The 25,174-nt window shown below is 37.8% G+C and overlaps 1 protein-coding gene across 7 annotated transcripts in view; it reads left to right on the forward strand.

Annotated features, from left to right (window-relative positions):
• The window catches only part of LOC115601395 (hippocampus abundant transcript-like protein 1), a 34,875-nt gene extending 10,653 nt beyond the window's left edge, over positions 1-24,222 (forward strand). The window contains exons 3-13 of one of the 7 annotated variants that reach the window (XR_003989333.1): positions 1,581-1,643; positions 4,085-4,212; positions 5,060-5,174; positions 7,035-7,253; positions 8,405-8,518; positions 9,049-9,120; positions 10,456-10,537; positions 15,253-15,365; positions 16,258-16,355; positions 18,217-18,374; positions 22,581-24,222. Coding sequence is in view for 6 of the 7 variants with exons in the window: in XM_030471377.1 (XP_030327237.1) it covers positions 1,621-1,643; positions 2,551-2,602; positions 4,085-4,212; positions 5,060-5,174; positions 7,035-7,253; positions 8,405-8,518; positions 9,049-9,120; positions 15,253-15,365; positions 16,258-16,355; positions 18,217-18,374; positions 22,581-22,784 (1,296 nt within the window). In the remaining variant the exon portion in view is untranslated. Of the gene's footprint in view, positions 1-1,580; positions 1,644-2,550; positions 2,603-4,084; positions 4,213-5,059; positions 5,175-7,034; positions 7,254-8,404; positions 8,519-9,048; positions 9,121-10,455; positions 10,538-15,252; positions 15,366-16,257; positions 16,356-18,216; positions 18,375-22,580 lie in introns of all 7 variants that reach the window. The other 6 variants (XM_030471373.1, XM_030471377.1, XM_030471372.1 and 3 more) reach the window with 6 other exon arrangements.
• Positions 24,223-25,174: the final 952 nt, after the last annotated feature.

The raw sequence follows: 25,174 nt of genomic DNA on the forward strand, positions 1-25,174 counted from the left end.
TCTTTTTTTGTGGACTTGTAAGCCACTATTAGTAAATCACCATAAGCGATATTAATCACTTAATAGCATATTGTGTCTTCAATATAATCTTTTTTTGAATATGCACATGTTGTCTTGAGAAGTTGTGGCTGCCCCATCCCTGGAAGTGTTCAAAGGCCAGGCTGGATGGGGCTTTGAGCAACCTAGTCCAGCAAAAGGTGTCCCTGCCCATGGACTAGATGATCTTTAAGGTCCCTTCCAACCCAAACCAGTCTATGATTCCGTAATATGATTTCTGTCAGCAGAACTTGAGTAAGGCAGTTTTTTTTACCAGTTTGTCAACTTGCATTTCTTTTGTCTATGGTGTGACAGAAATTAATCTCAAAAGCTTGAACCAAGCAAGAACCAAGTCTTCCAGGAAGAGTACTGGAAAACACTTTACAGAAAGATAATTATGATAATTAAACTTGACACTGCGAGCTTCCTGCCTGCCTTTGTATTTTTTTAGGGTTTTTTTTTTTTTTTTTCCTCTGACTTGGAAGACATCTGCTTTTTTTCTAATATGAACCCTAGCTTTTTTCTAGAGGTGCAAAATTCTTTTAAATAGAAGATGAGACCAGAAGGAAAAAGGGCTGTTAATAAGCTGAATGGTCTGACCAGTAGTTAGCGTGGGAACAATAACCTTTATTAAACCTATGATTTGAGAATCTTAGCCATCCTTGAAAAATGATGCTGATACTTGTCAATGATACTGAAGTATTGTGTTTCTTAGGCTAACGGATTTCTCAATATATATATATATCAGTAATGTTCGTAGTTGTTGCCATTTACCTGTAGATAAAATGAGCAAATGAATTTGGAGTGTGTGTGCATACACGCTTTAATTATTGCAATAATTTTTTTAATCCACACAGTAGCAAGTGTGAGGCCTTTTAACTCTCTTGCATATTTATGGTAAATCTGTTTAGTATAGATTAACATGCTTGTCCTTGAATTAAGACTGCTGGTAAAGCACCTTAAATGAAGTCACAGCTGTAGTTAAAGGATTCATTAAATGGTCAGAACTGTTGCTAGTATTTATAAGCATCTACTTGTTCATTAGAAGTGTTTCTAACTGTTTGACTATTGTATATCTGCAGTTTGTACAGAAACAGTTTGCACAGTGCCTTTTTAGGCAGTTGTGAGTATAGTGCTGTTTTTCTCTTGACAGAGTAAGTTAGCTGGCTCTCATTTTCACTCCTAATTAGTAACAATGATTGAGTCAACATTTTGAAGGAATTCTCTGCCTCAAAAATTCTGTGATTTATACCACATGGAGCTACCTTTTGCTGATATTGATCCCCTTTCTTAGCAGAGTAACCCAGACAAAACTGTCTCTGCAGTACAGTGCCATCTGTGCCAGCAGAGGAATTTTTGCCGATAAATTGATATTAAACCTTGTCAGTATGTTCTTCCAAAGACAAATAAGAGTGTAATTCTGGAATAAGGTACTTTCTTAACAAGTCCCAATAGAGTTACCATGTTTTATAAATCAAATTTAAACTTTGTGTCCATTTTCTCCTGTCTCTTCTGATTCAGGTAATCCTTTTTTTCTCCGTCAGGTCTTACATGAAACGTTTTCCCATCATACATTTTTAATGAATGGTCTTATTCAAGGTGTTAAGGTAAGATTTATTTTTTTGTATCCTCTGACATAAATATTCTGCATGTTCCTGTATTGCAATTTGTCTGTCCTGCATTTTCCGTGAGAACATTCAAACCACTGAGAATGTAATTAATTATATTAATTCTTAAACCTTTTTTTTTTCATTGTAATGATTGTTTTCTTGGGCTCAGTTCAAGTTTCACTGCTAAATTTACTGCTAAAACAAGTGTAATATTTCTCAAAGTTTAAATTCCTCTCATTTGAATAGGTACCAGTTGTAGCTATCGTAATCTTGATAAGGATCCTTCTAAGACTGAGATAGGTTTTTAATGTTTCCTAATGTTAAATGATTTATCAAAGCAGATTAATGCAGCCATGATACCAATGAGATAAAACCCAGAGCACTTAAATACTGTGATTTTGTCCAAGATGTGGCATAAAAGCTAATTTTCAGCAGGGTTTATTTTTTTTCCTAGTTGTGGTTTTTTTGGTTGTGGTTTTTTTGTTTTTTGTTTTTTTTAAATCAGTTTTTTTAGCTTTCTGTGGTGGTCAGGATATTCAGGGCAGCTTATAGCTTACACCACTGCATTCACATGGTGGTCATGCTGGATTGTTGGCACAAAAAAAGCTTGCAAAATTTCTCTAGCATAATTAAAGCTTGAAAGTCTCTTCTTTGCTAAGTGTCTTACTGAGAGGTTTCAAATCATGTACTGTGACGTTTGACTAATTTATAGCAGCCAGAAATTATTGAACTTTGTCTTCTGTAACAAAACTAAAGCATTGTTTTTATGTGTAAGAACATGACATCTTTAGGATGTACTTGGCATTTTGATATCTTCCATTGTGTATTGGTGGAACACCATGCACTAGGGATGTCAGGATATGTCGTACTGAAAAAGGAAGTTAACTTTGTATTTATCTCTTAGAAGAACAGAGTTCATGTTCCTCTTGGTGTTTTCTTTCAACTCTATTTGCAGTGTGAGTATCACTTAAAAGTAGTGAGTAGAAAGTTTCCCATATATTTCTACAGAGCATATCATCGTCTAAATGTATGTGTTGCTCAAATAGGTTTAATAAGCAGGGGAGCATACACTAGAGTGAGCTTGGACATCAACGTCCAATATTTTCTTTAAAATGCTATTTATGAAAAATCAAGTGTTTCATGTGACAGTTATCAAAACATGTTATATTCTACTGGCGTTTGACTCTTAAGGAGCAAAAGCATAAATGTCAACTGAGCAAGGCATCTAACTGTCCTAGGATCTGGTATTCTGGCTTTAGAGGTTTTGCTCTCAATTTACATATTGAAATCGTTGGAATGGGAGTTGCTTATTGGGATTTGGAAGAACAGTGATTTAGTACAATATACTGTACACATATGTTAAACTTGAAGGTGATTATATTTGAATACCAGAGGTTAGATAAAGTTAGCTGGAGTAGACTTCCAGCGTATTGAGGTGTTTGTGGAACCATATATTTACTAACATTTGGATTTATGGCAGAGTTGGATTGATGAGAGAACACTATGCTAATTAAGAGGAAGATGCGTCTGTTCTGGGGGTTTTGCAGTTAACAAACCTGTGAAAGGCTTTTCTTATTTTAATTCTTCTGACTAATACGTAACAGTTTTGAGGCCTATATTTCAGGACTTTATGAAATGCTGAAAAATTTAATATTTGATCCTTAGTCAGTTTTTTTCCATAACAGATGTACCTGTAAGTCTGACATTGGCCATTGGAATATCATTACAGTGTTCCACTGTCTAAAGTTGTCAAGCTTACTGAAATGATCCTCATACTTATTGCAATGTACAATTGTCGTGTACATGATAAATGGGTACTATAAAGCAAAGATGTCCATTATGAAACTAGACTGTATTTGTTAGAGCAGCCAGGGACCATGTTAGAAAAGCTAAAGCCCTTTAGCCTAAAGCTAAAGAAATAAAAGGGCATATTTAGATTAGATGTTAGGAAGAAATTCTTTCCTGTGAGGGTGGTGAGACCTAGGCACAGGTTGCTTAGAGAAGCTGTGGATGCCCCACCTTGAACCACCAGTGTTCAAGGCCCGGTTGAACGAGGCTTAGAGCAACCTGGTGTAGTGGAAGGTGGGTTGGAACTAGACAATCTTTAAGGTTACTTCCTACACAAACTATTCTATGATACGGTATTTTGGAGGTTTTATAGTAGCTTTTGCAGTCTGTGGTACTTCTGTATTGAGTAAAACGGATCTTGAAGAAATATATGCCTTTTTTTTTTTTTTTTCAATGCAGTCAGATTTAATAGATTTGAAATACAAAACATCAGAATCACCAAAAAGTAGAAGAAGTTTCGTGCTATTTGTTATCTACAATTTTGTGGTTAATTTCAAGTCAAGTTCACTTTTAGTTATTTTCTATATTGTTGAGTAAAACTTGGAAATGTAAATATATATACATATTAATTGTTTTTTTTTCTGTCACAGGGTTTTTTCTCTTTTCTTAGTGCTCCGCTAATAGGTGCTCTATCGGATGCATGGGGAAGAAAATATTTTCTTCTTATTACAGTTTTCTTCACTTGTGCCCCAATTCCATTAATGAGAATAAGTCCATGGTAAGTGGTACAGACTTCTAGTAGCAAGCTTCTCAATTCAGCAGAAATCCAGTTGGAGAAGTTGCTTGGGAAGTGGGAGAGGGACAGTGAGACAAGAGAAAAGCCACTTTCCATTCAAAACATGGTTGTGTTATTCTGTAGCTTTTCTTTTTGAATATTAAAAATGTGTATCTTAAAAGTAGAAATTATGAAATGCGATTTATTTACAAGTATAACTAATTAAATGGTTTGGTAGTCCTGTCTAACTCAGTTTTAAGATCAGCTGTTCATTTTTATTCCCCCGAGAACTAAAAATGCTGTAAGAAACATATTTGTAAAACTAAATGAACCCTGGAATTTATTTACCACAGAAAAGAATAATTGCTGAAATGAGATCCTTTAACTGTTTGATTAGGCAACTTCGAAGTCTTAACTGACTGGAATTGACTTGGCTTCAGTTTCATTTACATTCATTGTGTAACATAGAAGGATTACAAATAAGTTCATGTACACCGAGTGCATTGAGAGTTTAGTTTTTGAAGCATTATATGTGATACATTATTCCTTAACTGATTGAGAAACTGAGTTCTAAGATAATGGGGTTTTTATAACTTAAAGTTCTTCAGCTTTGCGAGTGAAAATGTATAGGCACCCCGTCCTGAAAGGGCCACTTACTTCAGGCTGATGTAAACAGTAGAATATAAAAACTTAAAATGCAGTATTCCAGTATTTAGGGGAGACTGTGTCATTCATCTCTGTGTCAGTTCTTGAGGAACACTTCTCATAGCTTAAATACAAACTTGCTTGATTAGTAAAAGAGCAACTAGATGTCTTAGCTTAAACTTTCTTTTTGCTTTTAAATCATTAGGTGGTACTTCGCCATGATTTCGGTGTCAGGAATCTTTTCTGTTACGTTTTCTGTAATATTTGCCTATGTAGCTGATGTAACACAAGAACATGAAAGAATTACAGCCTATGGACTGGTAAGATATGCTAAACTTGAAAAAAAAGATCAGATTATGACCTTCATATTGAACTTGTGTTTTGGTGCACAGATTGTTTCCTGGTTAATGTAATGAGGTTGATAGAGAAAGGAATGAATATCAAGCATCAAGGCACTGTGTTAGAGTTTGGGAACTATAAATTAGACTTTTCAGTGTCTGACAGACTGCTCTGGGCTCATAGGAACAGAGTAAGAATTTGACAACTTTACCTGCATAGAAGGCATGTGTAACAAAACAGGTTTTAAGTTTTGTAGGCAGAACAAGAAATGTTCTTAAAGGTTATTTAATACTTGTTATTTAAGAAAAGTTATTTAGTACTTGATCTAGCAATATCTTTTCACCACATATAAATTGCACTTTTAGTTTATGTGATTTCTTTTTAATACAGAATGGCTTTTTCTGTAGTCAAAATAGGCAGGAAGGGTGAAAATGCATAATGTGGTGGTTTTGGTAACTTTGCCATGACCTTAATCTGCAAGAGAAGAGGAAAATAGTTCAGTTAGTAGAAACTAGCCTTTTCAGTAATAGTATAATTCTTGCTTAGATTGCTTTCATGAGTACCTATATTGATTTGGGTTTTGGAGGCCCATTGGTAGATGCCCTTAGCCTTTGAAAGTCATTTATCCCTTCATCCTCTGTGCATCTGTTTTCACTACACAGGTATTCATGGACTTGATTTTTGGCCAACTGTACTGTACTTTGAGCTGTTAAGGTTTCCATTTCTTTTTAGCCTTAGAGATGGATGATTCCTCAGAAGTTGATTTAACAGTTGAGAAAATAAAGGACTTGGTTCTCTTGAACCAAACTTGTGTGTATTGTTTAACAGAGCACACAACAGGTGCAAAAGTTCTGGAATTCCCTCTTTATTTCTCCTGCCTTTAAAGAGGGCTGTAAGTATATTTATATGAGCATATATTTGCCTGCCTTCAAACAGGTTTGTTTTGGTTTGTTTTCGGTTTTTTTTTGGTTTTGTTCATAGAAACGCCTTCGTCTGAAATTCTGTAAAGTGATACACAAAAGTCCAGTTGTTTTGATGAGGGCTGTATCTCTTTCTAATCTGTTTGTTATACTTTTTCCTTAGGACTTTTTTTCTAGCTTTGCATGAAGCTAAATTTCTAGCTTGCGTTCTTATTCTATAAAACAGTTCTGCAGAGTGTTTTTATTTTGAGCACTGGCAAAGAGTAGTCGTTAAAAAACCCAAACAAACCAGCTTTATTGCAACCTTTCCTGAAGGTTTTAATAGTGAAGTTTAACTACAGCACTAGATTTTTCATCATGTTCCAATGTATGCTAATATAGTAAGTGATCTGTAGCTGCATGTCACTACAGCATAGTATGAAGCAATGCAGTTATTGAAGACATAGCTAATGATTTTCTAGTTTGCTGGGCTAACTTATAGTTGCTATGTATTTAAAATGCAAACTGTTAACAAAGGCATTATGTAGTATTCTGTGTATTACCCAGAGTGTTGAGGCTCTGGTTCACTTAGGCAGGGATTTAAAGGTGCTGACAACCTTTTCAGTGAAATCTCATAAATTGATAATTGGAAAACAAAAAACATTTTAGTGCATTTGAAAGTAAGAACTGTTTCCTTTGAGCCAAACTTGCTCTTTGACTGCAAATTCTGTCTCCTTTAGTAGGCTGTGGAGGATGGGGAAATTTTATTTGGACCCATGTTTACTGTCGTAAGTTTGGTTTTGGGGTTTTTTGGGTTTTTTTCCTTTAATTCTGACTGGTGTTATTTTCAAAACCACATTTCTGGGGAGGGATGGTTGCTTCATTTTTCTTCAGTGGCAGAATAACCACTTTGACAAATTTGTGAACTGTTCTTGTGTGCAGGTATCTGCCACTTTTGCAGCAAGTTTGGTAACTAGTCCTGCCATTGGAGCATACTTGTCTGCCAGCTATGGAGATAACCTTGTTGTACTAGTGGCCACATTGGTGGCAGTTGTGGACATCTGCTTCATTCTGCTAGCTGTACCTGAATCTCTGCCAGAAAAAATAAGACCTGCTTCGTGGGGAGCTTCTATATCATGGGAACAAGCAGATCCTTTTGCAGTAAGAGTAATAAGTAATTAATAATTAGTTGATGATTAATAATAATGAATTGCATTTTATAAGCTTGAGAAATCTTTAATCTTATTTGTAAATTGACTGTTCGGTATACCATAATCTCTGTTCGGTACTGTTGCATGAAAGATCTAGCTACACTTAAATACTGAAACCAAACCAAACTTTGTGGATTAAATAATTCTTGAATAGGAAACAATGTTTGTTTTGAAATCGGAAGAGAAAATGCTTTACTTTTCTAACTTATTTTATTTTATTGTAAGAGAAATGCTGAATATTTACTCTGCTACAGACCCCAAAACCTGATCCTGTAAGACTTTCCATATTCATCTTATGCTTCCTAGTTTTGGTTGGCAACATGTCTCCCCACTCCTGAATTCTACTTTTGGCTATATGTGATTTCTTTTTAATCTAGAATGAATCTGTAAAGCCTGATTTTTCTACAGGCATATATAGGAAGTGTTAAAACATGCAATCTTTCTAGTGACTTGTTCAGTTACTTACACTTACTTAGCTAATTTGTGTTTGTGTTACACCTTGACACCTTAAGAGAGGAAAGAATGATTGTTCTTCATGAGATTCATCTTGCTGGAAACTGCTTGTCAACGCTAAGAGATGAGTGACAAGCTTGAAAGACTGCAGTTAAAAGAATTTGTTTTCCACAGTTTATTAGTTACTCAAAGTGATTTATATTATGGGTGAACAAGTATAAGGTGAGTGAGTATAAGGGTGAACAAGGAAAAATACTCTCCTAATTTGGGAAGAGAAACAGTTGTAATGAGTCTGTATTATTTGCTAGCATCTTTCAGAACAGAGTGTTACAGAGATCAGTTAGAAGATATGCATTTCCCTAAATACTGGATGATGCTGTTTTCAGTGAATACTTCTAATTTGGCACTGAGCAGTAGCTTCAAAATCAAAGGACACTTTGCAAAAGAATCAGATACCACAAACCATATATAACAGGGAGTTGTTTAGAACTTCAGTGTTCAGCTTAACTGTTTCCATGTGTGATTTTTTTTTTTGACTGATATGCATGGTTAAAACAGGTTTTTAAAAAGTGAATCCACCTTCTGCTTACTTCATGCTTTCATTAGACTTTGTATAAATGTTCCAATACTTGCTTTGTTTCTTTACAGTCTTTGAAGAAGGTTAGAAAAGATTCTACAGTTCTCCTGATATGCATTACAGTGTTTCTCTCCTATCTGCCTGAGGCTGGCCAGTATTCTAGCTTTTTTCTGTACTTGCGACAGGTAAATGTTGGTCTCTTCATGTCTTACTAAGGACATTTAAATAAGTATTCCCTAAGACGTGTTTCTCATTGAAGACTGCTCAGAAAACTACATTCTGGCAAAATACAGCTTTAAAAAACAAAGTCAGTGTACTTTGCTAAGCCAAGATTTGACTCCTGATCCATAAACCCTGCCATAAGTTTAAGCATGTGTTCATAAAGTGAAGTAGACCTTTGTTCCGAGTTCACGAACCCATTTGTATGTCTTGAGGTGGGATCTTGCCTGTTGAAAAGCTATTGTGTCTGTGGGAGTTTCCAAATACATTACTTCCTCTGTCTCCCTTTTTTAAGGTGTTTTTTTTTTTTCTTCCTTCATGTCTTGATTTCTTGGCAATCAGTCAAGTTAGGGATTACTATCGAAAGTGGACACTTCCTGTATAGATTTAGATTATAAGCAGAGTTCAATGTTTCTTTGAAAAAGATACCTCTTTGCTTGTAGTTGTTCTGGATTGTGTTTGGTATTTGGTTTATGCATTTTCTGCTTCTCTTCAGATTATAGGTTTTGGATCTGCCAGTATTGCAGCATTTATAGCTGTGGTAGGCATTCTGTCTATAATAGCTCAGGTAAGCTGTATTCTTGTTAGCATTTAATTAAACAGTACAAACTGTATGTCAGGGCACATTCTTATAACTAGGAAGCTTGTCTATAAGCTTCTTACATGCTCTAAAATGCCAGTATGTCTTGCATTCACTAAAGCTTATATTCATTTCTTTCTGTCGCTTGCTGAGGTGTTCAGCTCTGGAGAAGGCATATTCCACAGAGGAGCTGGGAATCACAGCATATTGGGGGGGAGGTTCCTGAGCCTGGAAAACCCCAGGGGAGTGCCAAGACCCGCCAGAGTCAGCAGCTCACACGAGAATGGCTGATGAGGCATGTGTGGGGCCTGGAGTCACAGTGGTCACCCCCCACTCCCACAAATGGCAGCCCTGGGGAGCATGAGTGACCAGGAACGCCATGAACAGGACAGTCCAACAGGGCATGGTGTGTCAGCCTGGGTTGTGGTGCAGCGGGTTGCACAGCAGTTCATGTGGGAGGCCATCTCTTTGGTGGACAGACATTCCACTGGTCAAGTGGAGAGACTTGAAGTCCAGTAACCCAGCAGCCGGGCACTGTTCTGTGGCCACCTGCACAGGTCAGGAACACTAGCTGACCCTCAAGGCAGAATGGTGGGCGCTCATATGAGAACAAAGGCTGCAGCACTGGCTCTGGGATCTTCTTCAATACTTGCACCCAAACGGAGCTGCTGAAGGGAGAGGCTGCAGAGCAGAACTCAACTTCAGGAAGTGTCCAGACCTTTATCCTGGGGCAGGGACAGGCAGCAGACCTGCCTGCAGAAAGGGTGCTTAAGTGGAAAACCTCCTGCAGCAGGTGGCTGAGCTGCAGGAGCTAGTGAGAAGGCTGCACAACATCAAGGAGACTAAGAAGGCATTAGATAGCTGGTTCCAAGCAGAGTCTGCAGTGGACCCACAGCCGAAAAGACAAGAATTCCCCTCCAGCACTCACAGAAGGGAAGGGGCCAATAACACAAAAGGATTGAAGCTTGCAGTGGGAAGGACCTGCAGGAGGAAGAAACATCCCTGAAGCCTAGAGGTGCCCTAACTGAACTGCTTTAGACTAAAGAGGAAAGATCTGTCACATCAGGAGAGAGGCTGGAGCTGAGTACGGCAGCCCAGTCTGCTCCCCTATAGTAATCAGCACAACTAAGAAAAGGTGACAGTTGATATTAATAGGCAACTCTCTTCTGTGAAGTAAGGGACACTCATTTGCCAGCCTGATGCACCCTCTAGAGAGGTGTGCTGGTTACCAGGGGCTCATAATCAGGCATGTCACCGAGAAACTTCCAAGCCTTGTGAAGTTTACTAACTATTATTTGCTGCTGTTGTTTACATGGGCACCAGTGGTCCTCCTCAGACTGCTCCTGGCTGTACCAAGAAGGATTACAGAGCCCTTGTAGCAGCCCTAAGGGACTCCGGAGTGCAGGTAGCTTTTTTATTAATCCTTCTTGTCAAAGGGAAAGGGTTTGAAAGGGCCAGTTGGATCTAAGTGATTATAGGTTATGGGACTGGTGCCACAGCCAAGGGTTTGGCAACCTGGACCATGGGGCTCACTTTGAGAAACCTGGTCTGCTGGGGGCTGATGGGGTCCATCTGTCAGAGAAGGGAAAGAGCATCTTTGATCATAAGCTTGCCAACATAGTGAAGACGGCTTCAAACTAAAGTTGCCAGGGGAGGGGAACCTCAATCCATACCATTCTTACCAGTTTGATGCCAGTGCCGGTGAGAGATGGTTAGAGTCTGGAGAGAGATCGCAGGTCAGCAGGAGAACACCTGAACAGCAGCAGAAAGGAATTTCAGCTACCCCAGCCAGTCAGTCAGCTTCATGGGGAGCCCAGCTTAAATGCCTGTATGCCAGTGCATGTAACATGGGTAGTAAGCAAGAGGAGTTAAGAGACGTATGCATGCCTGCAGGGCTGTGATCTTCTTGGCATCATGAAGATGTGGTGGGATGGCTCCTGTGACTGGAATGTTCAAATGGAAGCATATAAGCTTTTTCAGGAAGGACAGGCAAGGGAGAAGAAGAGGGGCTGTTGCCCTCAGTGTCAGTGGACAACTGGAGTGCACGGAGCTCCACAGGGGGATGGATGAGGAGCTGACTGAGAATTCATGGGTCAGAATTACAGGGAGGGCAGGGACAGGTGGCTTTGGAGCAGGGGTCTGCTACAGGCTGCCTGGCAAGGAAGACCGAGTGGATGAGGTCCTCTCTGTAGACAGATAGGTGTAGCCCCATGTTCATGAGCCCAGGTCCCCACAGGGGACTTCAACCGTCCTGATATATCTCTTACAGGGAGAATACAACAGGGCATAAGGAATCCAAGAGGTTCTTGGAATTTTTTGATGATAACTTCCTTCTTAAGTAATGGAGAAGCCAACGAGGTGCTATGTAGGACTTTGTTCTCGCCAACAAGGAGGAGATGGTGTGGAATGTAAAGCTGGAGGGCAGCCTTGGCTGCAGTGACCAGGAGATGGTGCAGTTCAAGATCCTTAATGTATTGAGGAGGGCACACAGCAAGCTTACTGTCCTGGACTTCAGGAGAGTAGACTTTGGCCTCTTCAGGAATTCGTACGTGGGATAAAGCACTGGAGGAAAGAGGGGACCCAAAAAACTAATTAATATTCAAGGATCACCACCTTCAAGCTCAGGAGCAATGCATCCCAACAAAGAGGAAGTCAGGCATCAGGTTAGAAAAGCTGAAGCCCTGACAGAAGTAAATCTCGCCAGGGACGTCAAGGGCAACGAGGAAAGATTCTGTAGGTATGCTGGCAATAAAAGGAAGACAAGGGAAATGTGGCCTCCCTGTGGAAGGAAAGGGAGACACTGTTACCTGGAATATGGAGAAGGCTGAGGTACAAGGTGACTTTTTTCCTTGGTCTTCACCAGCAGGAGCTCCAGCCACACCACCCAAGTTGCAGAAGGCAAAGGCAGTCACTGGGAGAATGAAGAACCTTCCACTGCAGGAGAAGATCAGGTTCAAGGCCATCTTAGGACTTTGAAGTGCAGAGGTCTACGGAGCCCCATGAGGGGCATCCACAGATCCGGAGAGAAACGGCAGATGAAGTGGCTAAGCCACTATCCATGATACTTGAGAAGTCGTGGCAGTCCAGTGGTGTTCCCACTGACTGGAAAAGGGGAAATAGAATCCCTGTTTTTAAAAAGGGGGAAAAAAGGAAGACCCTGGATCAGTCTCACCTGAGTGCCTGGCAAAATCTTGGAGCAGATCCTTGTGGAAACTGTGCTAAGGCACATGGAAAGTAAGGAAGTGATTGATAGTGGCAAATCATGCCTGACAAATGTGGTGGCCTCCTAAGAATGGGCTACGATGTTAGTGAATAACGAAGATGCAAGTGACATTGTCTGCCTGGACTTTGGCAAAGCGTTTGATGCTGTCCTGCATGACATCCTTGATTCTAAATTAGAAAGATGTGGATTTGACAGGTGGGCCACTGAGTGGATATGGAATTGGCTGGATGGTCGCAGTCAAAGAGTTGCAATCAACAGCTCAATACTCGAGCGGAGACCAATGAAGATTGGTGTCCCTCCAGGATTGGTATTGGGACTGGCACTGTTTAACATCTTTATCAGAGACAAGGCCAAATGCAAGGTTCTGGTTCTGTGCCTGGGTTGGGGCAATCCCAAGCACAAATCCAGGCAGTGTGGAGAATGGATTGAGAGCAGCCATGAGGAGAAGGACTTGAGAGTGTTGGTTGGTGAGAAGCAAAAGGTGACCCAGCAATGTGCGCTTGCAGCCCAGAAAGCCAACCGTGTTCTGGGCTGCTGCAAAAGGAGCATGGCCAGCAGACCAAGGGAGATGATTCTCCCCATCTGCTCTGCTCTCACGAGACCCCACTGGCAGCGCTGCATCCAGTCTGGGGCCCCCAACACAAGAGGCATGTGGACCTGCTTGAGCAAGTCCAGAAGAGAGCCACGAAGATGATCAGAGGGCTGGAGCACCTCTCCGGTGAAGGGAGGCAGAGAGAGTTGGGCTTGTTCAGCCTGCAGAAGAGAAGGCTCTGGGGAGAGACCTTAGAGCAGCTTTCCAGTACCTAAAGGGGGCCTACAAGAAATCTGGAAAGGCATTTTTTAGAAGGGCTTGTACTGATATGTCTTTAAACTGAAAAGGGCATATTTAGATTAGATGTTAGGAAGAAATTCTTTCCTGTGAGGGTGGTGAGACCTTGGCACAGGTTGCTCAGAGAAGCTGTGGATGCCCCACCTCTGGTAGTGTTCAAGGCCCGGTTGGACAAGGCTTAGAGCAACCTGATGTAGTGGAAGGTGGGTTGGAACTAGACAATCTTTAAGGTTCCTTCCAACACAAACTGTTCTATGATTTTTATGATTCCTATTCTGGGTAAATGTCTTGCTTTAAATCTGCATTCCTTTAGAATTGTTGTACCAGGGCATCAGGAAATGAAAATAAAATTTACTAAGCTTGGATTAGTAAAGTTACTGGAACTCTCATTTTAAATTATTAAAATAATGTAGACAATTGGTTACTTAATACAAGGCCTTCTGAAAAGGAAGTGTGTTATTTTAAGCAAAAGTCATGTTCTTGCATCTATTGATTTGGCTTATTATGTTAAATTCACATACAAACAATGCAGGAATTGACATTGTTTGTCAAGGGTTGTTCAGGCTCAGCATGGAGACTGAGGAACTGTGAGGTTTTGGTATATTGCTTTCATATATCTTAATTGGCAACAGTGAGCTGATTTTTGGACAGGTGCTTTATACATTTTAGAAATCAAACATTTTTTAAGATGTGATCTTTGATATCTTTATAGGTGCAGTTTGTCTTCCTCTTGTGTTAACTGAAAAAGGAGTGGCACATACAATATAACCTTGTTGCCATCCTTAGCAGGGTGGAGGTCTTAATGTTTTGATGTAAATAACACATTCCTCAGTGGTCACCAGTTTTACTGGTGTCAGTTGTGTCCTTCCTTATTAATTCAAGGCATTATTTTAATCCTTCGTATGTGGTTTGTTCTGATGCTGTTAATGTGCACTGACATCTGCCAATCATAGTTTATTCAGACCAGTATTTTTGCTGAAAATCTTTGAATTTTTGAAAAAGTTTTTGAACTCTTTGAAGAGTGTCATTTAAACCACCTTTGCTTCATAAAACTGGCTTGTGTTGGCATTTTGAATACTTCTAGAAAGAACTGATCACATGTGGATAGAATTACTGTATTCATGCTGTTTGGCTTTCAAACTAGCTTTGTCTCAGAATGAGAAACAACAAAACTAGTGTAAGATTTAAGTAAGAGGTGAAGTGTGCTCTGCTCTGCAGTCCTTTTATTTTCTTTGGCTTTTTACTGATGCATTGCTGAGTTTTTTATGTTAAAAAAAGTGTGCTGTTTTAGCTGAGTGAAGTTGTCCACATATACTTGGCCTTACTATGCGCAGTCTGCTTCTTGCCATGAATGTATTCCTCTTATATCTGGATTGAGACCTCTGTGCCCCTCAGCAGAAACACTTCCAACAGATGAAAAACAGTGGTCTTCCTTTAGGATTTATTAGCAAATAAAGAGGTTGTATCAATGGTGTAAAGAGTCAGCAGAAAATGTGATTAAAGATGCCTAGGAACTGACCTTGGCCAAGTTTCACTGCATCTGTTAAAGTTGGAAAAGCATCAGGATTTAGTTGTTTGTTTTAATTGTAACTTTGGATAGTAATTCACCTGACCAAAAGAGACTACTTTTGTCTGAGCTAAGTCTTTTTTTTCTCTAGTATGTGTAGATACTGGTAAATTCAACCAATATTCAGCCTGTACTATCTTAACTTGGTACAAGCATTCATTGTGGAACTCTGTAGTCTGTAATGAAATGGAATTGTAGAGGTGGAAACAAAAGCCTGTTTACAGTAGAAACAGACACTGAGATAAAACATCCATAGAGGAGGCAGTACATATGCTTCTCAATGTCCTGAAGTAGAAATCCTTTAATAGTTAAGAATGTCTGTACATCAAATTTTATGACTGGTCTGCATTTTGGACTTAACACAGGGGAAGTAAGAGCAGAAATAGTGTGAATTTCCTCAGCAGTTGAAAGGTCTTCTGAAATATTTTGTGTACAAGGAGATACTACTTTAGCAATCTGGCTTTTTAAAATAACTTTTGGATCAACCAATTTCTCTTGCAGACTGTGTTTCTTGGTATCTTGATGAGGTCTATAGGGAACAAAAATACAGTTCTTCTTGGCCTTGGCTTTCAAATCCTTCAGTTGGCTTGGTATGGTTTTGGATCTCAGTCTTGGTAAGCACACATTTTCATAGGTACATACCTGTTAAGGAACTGAAAATGTTTTTCCAAGAAATTCTACCATTAAATTTGGTTATCATGAGTATTTAAATGTTGTGCGAAATGAGCATTCTTATTTGTGTACATGACTAAAGTTCCATCTGCATTTTGCACATGTAGGAATGATAGAATATTCCAGATATATAGTGCAAGCTGCAGACCAACAGCCCTTTTGAAAAAGGAGCCTTTGCATCATTTTGGTCAGCTGTATTTTAACAACTTCTACAAATGTGGTTAAAACTTTTCCTTAAGCTCACAAGCTAGTATGTTCTCTCCAGTAATTCCACTACATCCATTCTATCAATCAGTTACTGGACCTTTTTTATTTTCTAACATGTTATTCTCCTACTGTAACTGTATTTGGTCTCAGAAACTGTATTGATTTTCTTCTGTTGGAAAAACTGGAGGTGAAGTTGTAACAGAAAAGTTGGAACAGCTTTTTCTTTACAAAGTTTATCATACTAATGAACAGTGATGAATGCTAGTTCTTTATCAGAGCAATTCCTAGTGAGTTATACAAGATAGAGAACCACCTCACTGGGACACCCTGTGAAATTGTTCCTTTGTACAGCCTTTGGAGAGGGAAAGTCTGTGCATTACTTCACTCCCACTCCCATCTTTGCCTTTTCTGTAATAGCTAGTGTAGTATAAAATATGCTTCTGTTCCAACAATCTCAGGGTCATTTGTGGGAGGGAAGTAGGAAGAAAGCCCATACTGGATGATATTCAGTCTTTAGATATTTTAATAAGAGTACTTTTGAAGGTACCCTTGTGGCACTTTTTGGAGGGGTGGGGAGAAGTTATATGAGCAGTCTCATTTTCAATTCAGATTATGTATTTAACACAGGATGATGTGGGTAGCAGGAGGTGTAGCAGCAATGTCAAGCATTACATTCCCGGCAGTTGGCGCTCTGATTTCACGAAATGCAGAGTCAGACCAACAAGGTGAGTATTGAATGAATTTCTGTTTCAGCATCACACTGCATTCCTGGATGACTCTTCTGACAAGAAAGCAGAATACTCATCTAGGTATACTTCTCAAATATGTTGATGAATAATGAGTTCCCTTGGTAGTAGCTGTGAAAGTCTGTCAATCTATCTAGAGAGGAAGGAGATACACAAATTTATCAAATTTGCATTGCAAAGTACATAGTTTCTGTCTGACCAGCTACTTCTAGATTCCTGTAAAAGCAACAAAAAGCAAACAAAAGCAACAAAAACAGATGTGGTAACTTTCATGGTTCTTTTCCTTCCCCTTTTTTAATTAAAAGTAATATTCTTTAAGTAGATAATGAGGATTATTGTAACAATACCATATTTTTAATGGAAACTAAACCCACATTTTACCAGATTAAAAGAAACATACACAAGAAGCTCTGTTTGTGTGGAAATTTGGCCCTATTTGCTATGATACTTGGGATTTTCAAGAAATAGAAAAGGAAGCTTAAGTAAGTAGCTGGTCTGAGAGAACGGAAGAATTCATTCGTTTTGATAGGAAGGGGAATGAGCAATCAGAAATGCAACTTCATTTAAAATGAAGTGAGGGAGGGAGTCATCACAAAGTGTAACACTGGCATATAATAGCTGGATTTAGTGTTCTTTGTAAAAAAACCCAGCCTGTTCATATAAATCGTAAGTATCAGACTCGCTTTAACATTGTACAACTTGGAGTTAGATTAGTGCAGTTAAATATGAGAGGTACAAAGGTGCAGTTTTAAAAGGGAGATTTCTGAGTTTGAAAGGTGCAAAAGAGTATTTTACATGGCTTGTTTTATCATTCCTCTGCCCCCCATTTTTATTTCTAATAGAGTAATTTAAGAGAGTTTTGAAAGACTTATTTTCTTTTTATGTCATGAAATGAATAGTCTAGTTGACAGAAGTCACTGATTTTTCATTTTATGTAGAGGAAACTACAGTTAATAGCTCAGGAATACAGTAGTTTCTAAAGTGAAGTTTTGCCACCTAGTGGCACGAAGGTTTTAATCTTACATGTTAGCCTATGAAGAAAAAATTTGGGCAACTTCCTTTTTTGGCATGTTTTCTTTCCTTCTATTTTACAAGTTATTACTGCCTTAAGAAGAAAGCAGATGTCCAGACTACTGATATTGTAAAAATAGTGTTCTGTAGAATCTTAATCTGTAAGATTGTCAAAAAACTTTTTGCACTGTTGTCACAATCACTTAATGAAGTTGAAACAGAAGGATACCCATAGAACACTGATTAATCAAGCTTTTGAAATAATCTAATGTAAAATTGCAACCAATCTAGTATTGTGAATTTACTACAGTATTGCTGAGTATACTGCCCCAAATAAGTTATTTGATACTTCAGTAAATCCTGGAATTAGGCTAAGGGGAAGAAATCTATTACAGTTTGTGCATATTTTGCCAATAACAACCCTTAACAGATAGATAGATTACTCTAAATTTCACTTGAAAACAAATAGAGCAGGTACCACACTTAACCTCTGCTTTCTTCATTGTAGGCTTTAGGTGAAGGTGGAAGAACTCTAATGCAAAACATTAGACCTGTAAACTTGCACATAAATTTAGTTACTCATTTTCAAAACTCATATTACTCTCAGTAGCACGCAAGTACAGTAACAGACTGTGGGCATGCAGAGAATTATTTTAATCCAGCAAAGTTGTCTTCGGTATATTTCTTAAGATTGTAATACGTAGAAATAATTATGAGATGTGCTATTTTGGAACAGCCATTAAAATACACCTAGAGCCGTTGGCTTCCAGGGTTTAATTCTGGATTAGAAAAAGTAATAATCCTGCTCTTACTTTCTTTTCTTCATTAGGTGTTGTCCAAGGAATAATAACTGGAGTAAGAGGTCTATGCAATGGCCTAGGACCAGCACTGTATGGCTTTATTTTCTTTCTTTTTCATGTGGAGCTCAGTGAATTGCCACCTGATCAGACTTCTGGAAAAAAAGCAATGCAAGATCCCAGTGATGAGGTAGATTTAAAATTTGATGTGAAGTTTGCAGTGTAGAACACTGGTAAAAGGGTAAAAATCTTGTCATTTTTGGTTGATTTAAAATCTTGATATCTGATTTTTGAACTACATAATTCTTGCTTGTCACCTTTATTGAACTAGTAAGATCGCTTGTAAGTTAAGTTTGATAGTAAATATTTAGATTTACAGTAGTAGCAGCTTTGGTTTCAGTATTTAACAATTGTTTAACTTTCACATAAATCTACTCAAAACACAGCTGTAATTCTGACTTACAGTGAAACATGAAATTTTGACAATAGGAAGATAATTTTTAGAAACTCAGTGAATTGTAACAGGTTTATCTTTTAACTTCACAGCAATAGGTTAATTATTTATGGGGTTTTTTTGTTTGTTTGGATTTTGATTTTTTTTTTTTTTTTTGTTTTGGTGGTGTTTTTTTTTTCTTCCCAATTGCAGTTAACAATGCTGTTCTGTTCACCACCCTTCCTTACCTGTATGAAACCTGGGGGGGGAGGAGAGAAGTTAATCCTATACAGCATTTCTCTGGAACTCTCTCCAATCTCTCTCCCCCCCCCCCCCCCCCCTCTTTTTTTTTTTTTTAACTTTTTCTTTTTTAAATCCCTTCCAACTTTGTTTCGGGTCTGCATTTTTGCCTGCTTTGTTCTTTCCTATTTGGCTTCCAAAATATCAAATGTATTCTTGTCAGAATTTGGAGCATCTCATGGACCCTTTTTTCTTTTTTGCTTGATTGCTCTGACGTCTTCAGCTACTATGTCATTACTTTGTCAAAATACTAAGAATGGACTTTCCAGAGAGATAGTGATCTCTTAGTTTGTTATTAAGATGTTTAAGAAAGACAACAGATTAGCTGAATATGTAAATAATCGGTGGCTGTCACTGTGGAAACAGCTGTTTATTGCTTATCCCTGAGTCCATGCATCTTTCCAGATACTGACTGTAACTGACCTGTGCTTGAACATACTGCTCACTGTCGTACCTATGGTGGGGTGCTCTGTAATTTGCTCAAGCAAACCAAATAGAGTTTTAGAGTAAGGGGGCAAAGACACTCTCTTTGTTGTACAAAAAGGAAACTGTAGTAAAAGTATTGGAAAACCTTTATAATACTGATTTAATGTTTTCAAGAGCTTTGTCATGCTTCCATTAGTTAAAATTTTGCTCTTAAACTTTGTTTTTTAAAGCGTCGAATCACATAAGCTTTTCTTGGGGACAGGGAGTCTGTTGCCTTTTTGACCTAGTACACACATCTGCGGCACAAGTAATTTCAGTATGTTTTGTTACTTCAAGGATATTCATGTGGTTCTTTTTGTTGAAGTAGCCCAGATATACGGTGAAGGAACTGACTGTTTCAGTAAATTATAAATGGGTCAAAACTCACGTTGTGGAATTTTCTAAAGCTTTTGATTGAAGAAATTCCTATACTGAAGCCTAACGTGTAAGCTTCTGTATGAAATAATGATTTTTCTAAGCTGCAAGTGTAAATTAAACTGTTCTTTGTTTTCTTGAAAACCTACTTATTACTAAGTAGGCATTTTTTAGTTAACAGTACAGCAAAATCAATAAGTATTTGAGTAACTATTATTTCAGTGGCACAGCTCTTATTATGTATGTACTCAACTTTGTTAAATATCTGTAATTACATCTCTCCCTGTTAATAGTTACCAGGCATCTAACATGTAAAACTATTATTCAGGAAAAAAACCCCAAACAGTTTTTTCCTACTAATTCTTATGTTCAAGTCTAATATAACAGGGGGAAAGAACTCCACAATTTAAATATTACATAGCTTTAAAAATTGGTTTAAATAAAATGAGTGGAAGTGAAAACCAGGGAATGCACCAAAATTAGACTAGGAAATTAGTGGATGTGTACAAGCCTAGCTTGGATTTGCAAGGCCGAAATGCTAGCTACCTGTCTCTTGATTTTGTTCAGTGTTTTAAATTGATAAATAGGAGTTGCTTTACAGGTATACATACTTTGAAAAATGTTATCTTGATTTTATTAAATGCTAATAAATTTTCAGTAAGAAGCATTCTAATTACGAGTTTTAATGGTCAAGACTCGTTTTAAAAAGTCACTGGAAGTCTTTGGAACTGATGCGTAATGTGGTTTAGTCTGTGACAAGCGTTGTTTGTTTTCTTCTGATGCTTAAACTTGTATTCTACTCCTGCTTTTCAAAAGCTGTGAGTTTATATAAGCTTAGTTGAGAATGCACTGTTACTGTGCTGAACCTTGCCCAAACCCAGAGTACTGTTGATGTGAATTAAAACCAGTTCTTCCTTCTTTGTTTCCACTGCTGTAATAGTGAGTTATTACTGCAACTACAGGAAATAGACACTTTTTTTTAGAGTTATCAGAAATAGCTTATTTATATAGGTATTGTTAAAATTATTGACGTGAAGGATAAGTTTGTTTGTGTAACTTCTGACACTGTGAGAGAAAGCTGTCTTGTCTCATTAAAAAAAAAAAAAAAAAGAAACATAAACCAAAACAAAAAAAGTTTCAGTTTAACTAGTGAAAGCTGATTATTGTCATAACTTTGTATTGTACCTTTCAGTTATAGTCTTCTGTGATCACTGATTAACAGAGTACTAAATCAAATTGTTAGGTGTAATGGGTTTATAAACTCTCATATTCAAACAGTGGTGACAGAAAAGTCTGGATGCAAATTTCAGTTAGTTAATTTGTAGAGTAAATGCAGGAGAACACGTGCTAGTGGTCATCATTTCTGGTGGTTTTTTTTAAACAGATTGAACTTAATATTTTCTTTTTTTTCTTTTTTTTAATTGCCTTTAAGTATTCATTTCCGTTACTCTAGAAGACTTAAGAAGATTTTACTGATTATTATGGGGTTTTTTCCTCATGGAAGTGGGAGAGTTGAAATGTTACCGCAGGTCACAGTGTTCCATCAAAGAAAAGATGTGATGCACCTATTCGAGGAAGATTGTGTATCTGCTCTGTTGAGCATAAATAGTAAAAATTAAGCATATGTCTCTTAATTTCTTTTTAAATAACTGGCAGTGCAGTGAGCAAGGACTGCTTTTCAAAGCTTCTTACTCCTTTCAATGAAACTGCTGTAATGGAATATTCAAAAGCTGCTCAGATAAATCATACAAATGAAGATATTAATTTATGGAAGTTTATTACATTTTTGAAGAACTTCCGGGCTTAGCAGCACTTGAAGATTTAAGTAATACTGTTCATATAAATTCTGTTAATATGGTTATATACTTTAAGTTTAGATACCATCAGCTGAAAAGTAGGCCTCTGCTTGTAATAAGGCTGGAGGAAAGGAAATATCCTGTTGCTGTATTCTTAATTTCAGCTGCCTTCCCACTTCATGTTAGAATAACTTTCTACATTTAATTTGGTAGAAAATAAGTGCACTGGATTGATTTTTATTTAGTTTCAGTTGACAAAAATACAGAGAAGTTGTTTGAAGATTAAAAAAAAAATGCTGAATTGCTGGCTTTTTTATAGAGTTTTGTCATCAAACTTAGCTGGTTTAAAACTAGTCTTATAACCTTTTTGGTGATTGTTTTTAATTGTGGTTGTAAAATGTGGATAAGTTGTATTTAAAAAAAAAAAAACTGCTTAGAAGTGAGACAGAGTAACTCCCAATACCAGGTTATCGTATATGCCAACAACATGGCTCCATGAAAATGGTACGTACTGCTTAGCCTGCTGTTACTTTCCTCACTCATGTATTATTTTTTGGAGATGTTTGTTTATTCAGATAACTTGATTCTAAGGAATGTCAACCGTACCTTAGTGAGTGAAAACAGGTGAAGTTAAAGATTTTATTGAGCATTTGTACTTCTGGATATTGAAACAGTACCTTATTAATCTTCAGAGAAGTCTTGCTGGTTTAACTGGCATGTTGCCTAAAGAAAAAAAGAGATTACAAATAAGCATCAGTCAATGTCTGTTTCATCTGCTAGGCAATCCTATTGTCAATTGATAGTTATGTGCATGTTTCTGTTTCTTAGATCAGTGTGCAGATCAGGTGAGAAATTTTTAGGGATGTAGAAGGTTCATGCTAAAGTGCACATATGAACTTGTTTTCATAAACTTTATAGTGACTGTAAATATGTTTCCCATTATGTTCTGCCTTAAGGGTGCAATTCTTAATGCAGAAGTCAATGTTTAAAACTCTGTGAATTCTTTGATATGCTTGTTTCCTTGCAGAGAGCAATCATTCCTGGTCCACCCTTTCTGGTTGGAGCATGCATTGTTCTTCTGGCTTTCCTAGTCGCCTTATTTATTCCTGAGCACAGCAAAACCAGCAGTACCAGAAAACACAGCAGCAGCAGCAGCAATACTCTGGTTAACAACCTAGACCGAAGTAGTGAAGAGGACATTGAACCATTGCTGCAAGATAGCAGTGTATGAAGGCTGCTTCTGAGGAGACTGTGGAAAAAATCCATACACTGAATTGCAGCTCTGAAAACTTGATGGGATGTACAGAGATCTTGCCTCTGAAAAGAAGGCAGCTTCCCATGTGACAAGGGAACGTCATATGCTGTATGATACTTAAGGTTAATACCATACCTGCAGGAGGGTTTGTTTAGCATAACAGATCACAGCTGGGTGTGACTCAACCCAATATTGGACTGCATATGCTAGGTCAAATCCTGGTATTGGCAGAAATGCAAATATACAGGCATAATGTTTTTTGTTTGTTTTTTAAAGTTTGAATGTTCCATTCCCAAAGTTGTATGCAAAATAACCAGGTTTGAGGCAGAATGCTTTCTGCCACCACTGTTAAAGGTGGTTTTGTGTTTCTTATGCCTTTTGTCTGCATGTATACCACATATAGTCCTCACAATGTGAGAGGGACTGATCATACAGTTCTGGCGTCTGAAATAGTGGCTGTCAATACAAGTAATACAATTTCTGAAGACACATTCTCAAATGTTATTTGGTAAAAAGAAATCCAGAAGTTACATGAAAGCAATGATGAAACTGAGATGACTTTTGAGGGTATATGATTACACATGACAGTCATTACCCATAAATGAAGGTCATACTGAACCCTTAAACCTACATTCCAGAACAGTCAGTTCTGAGCAGTTAAAGCAAATCCAAATGGCACCTGAGAGCACTGGTCACATTAATGTTTTGCTGATTAAAAATAGAATTTTAATTATAAAATAAGTGGCATCAGAAATATGGACACTTCTGGCTTCTGAGGTAGGGAAAACAGTGGATGCTAGAGTAGTTTACATCATGAAATATGTATATTTATTGCATTTTATCACTTTATCTGCAATATGAAATAATATTTCCTATTAATTCTTTTCACCCCTGCCTTAACTGCCACTTATTGTTCAGTTATTAATCATATTTAGCCTTCATATCACTGTCTTACCTGCTGGATCTCATGGGTATATTAATATCAAATTTCCTTTCTAAAAGATGCTTTAAAGGAGTTATGAATGGCTACAAATGTGCTAATTTTTAGAGACATTTTATGAAAAATACAGAGATTTATATGTATTTTGTTGCAGTGTAAATGGACCATTAAACCCAACTTTAATGAAGTACTCCTATGAATGTTTTATATGTATGCAATATATGTAGATATTTGTAAGGAGTTTTAAGTTTTCCAGATGGGGTGCTGTGTAAATCAGGTATTTATAAATGTAATGAGGGTACTGACAGATATACAGTTTTTTAAAAGGATTGTGTATTGACTGAACAAATTTAAGAATATATATTTTGAAACTTGTTCCACATTGAGCAGAGATAACAAATCTTTTGTACTATGCGGTTTGGTTTTTAAATTAATAAGCTTCCTAATGCATAATAAATCTACACCTTAAGCTTTCTAGGTTTCATGTGTAAGTGTGTGTTCTTGCAAGTCCATAGAATCATAGAATGGTTAGGGTTGGAAGGGACCTTAAGATCGTCTAGTTCCATGGCTTCACACTAGGCCATGTCACCCAAGGCTCTGTCCAACCTGGCCTTGAACGCTGCCAGGGATGGAGCATTTACCCCTTCTCTGGGCAACCTGTTCCAGGGTCTCACCACCCTCACAGTAAAGAACTTCTTCCTAATGGCCAATCTAAACTTACACTTTTCAGTTTAAAAAAAAAAAGTTCAGTTTTAAACTTTTCAGTTTAAAAAAGATTGTCCCTTGTCCTGTCACTACAGGCTGTGCTAAAACATCTTAGTCTTTCTTATAAGCCACCTTTATATACTTAAGGAGTTTCCCAGATCCTTCTCCAGGCTGAACAACCCCAACTCTCTCAACCTGTCTTCACAGGAGAGGTGCTCCAGCCCTCTGATAATTTTTGTGGCCTGGTTCTGGACCCACTCCAACAGGTCCATGTCTTTCCTCTGCTGGGGAACCCAGAATTAGATGCAAAAAAATTGATGCTGTGCAATATGCTTCATTATTTTTGAAAACCTTGGTTTAACGCTGCAGCATGGAGATTCAAAGATCTGGTTCAATTTATCTTAATACGCGGTTTTAATGGCTGTCATTGCTGATAAGAATACTTCACACAGATACGTAGATCCAAATGGAACAAGTGTATTGCTGGCTGTGCGTATTAAATCGTGATTCTCATTTTTCAATCCCATCCGCCAATTATGCAGAGGTATTTGTTAAAATTCAGGTAGTAGGTTTCCATCCTCTCTACTGTTAATCAGTTCTTGCAGGCTAACTGGAAAGTCTTGAATTTTTGTGAGTTTTAACAAATTGATTGAAAACCCACTAAACCTCTCCATTTGAAGATTTTTTTAAAACAAGTGGGGAGATTGTTTTCAAGTTCAAA

Source organism: Strigops habroptila, chromosome Z, assembly GCF_004027225.2.
Source record: "Strigops habroptila isolate Jane chromosome Z, bStrHab1.2.pri, whole genome shotgun sequence".
In the NCBI taxonomy this organism is placed as follows: Eukaryota; Metazoa; Chordata; class Aves; order Psittaciformes; family Psittacidae; genus Strigops; species Strigops habroptila.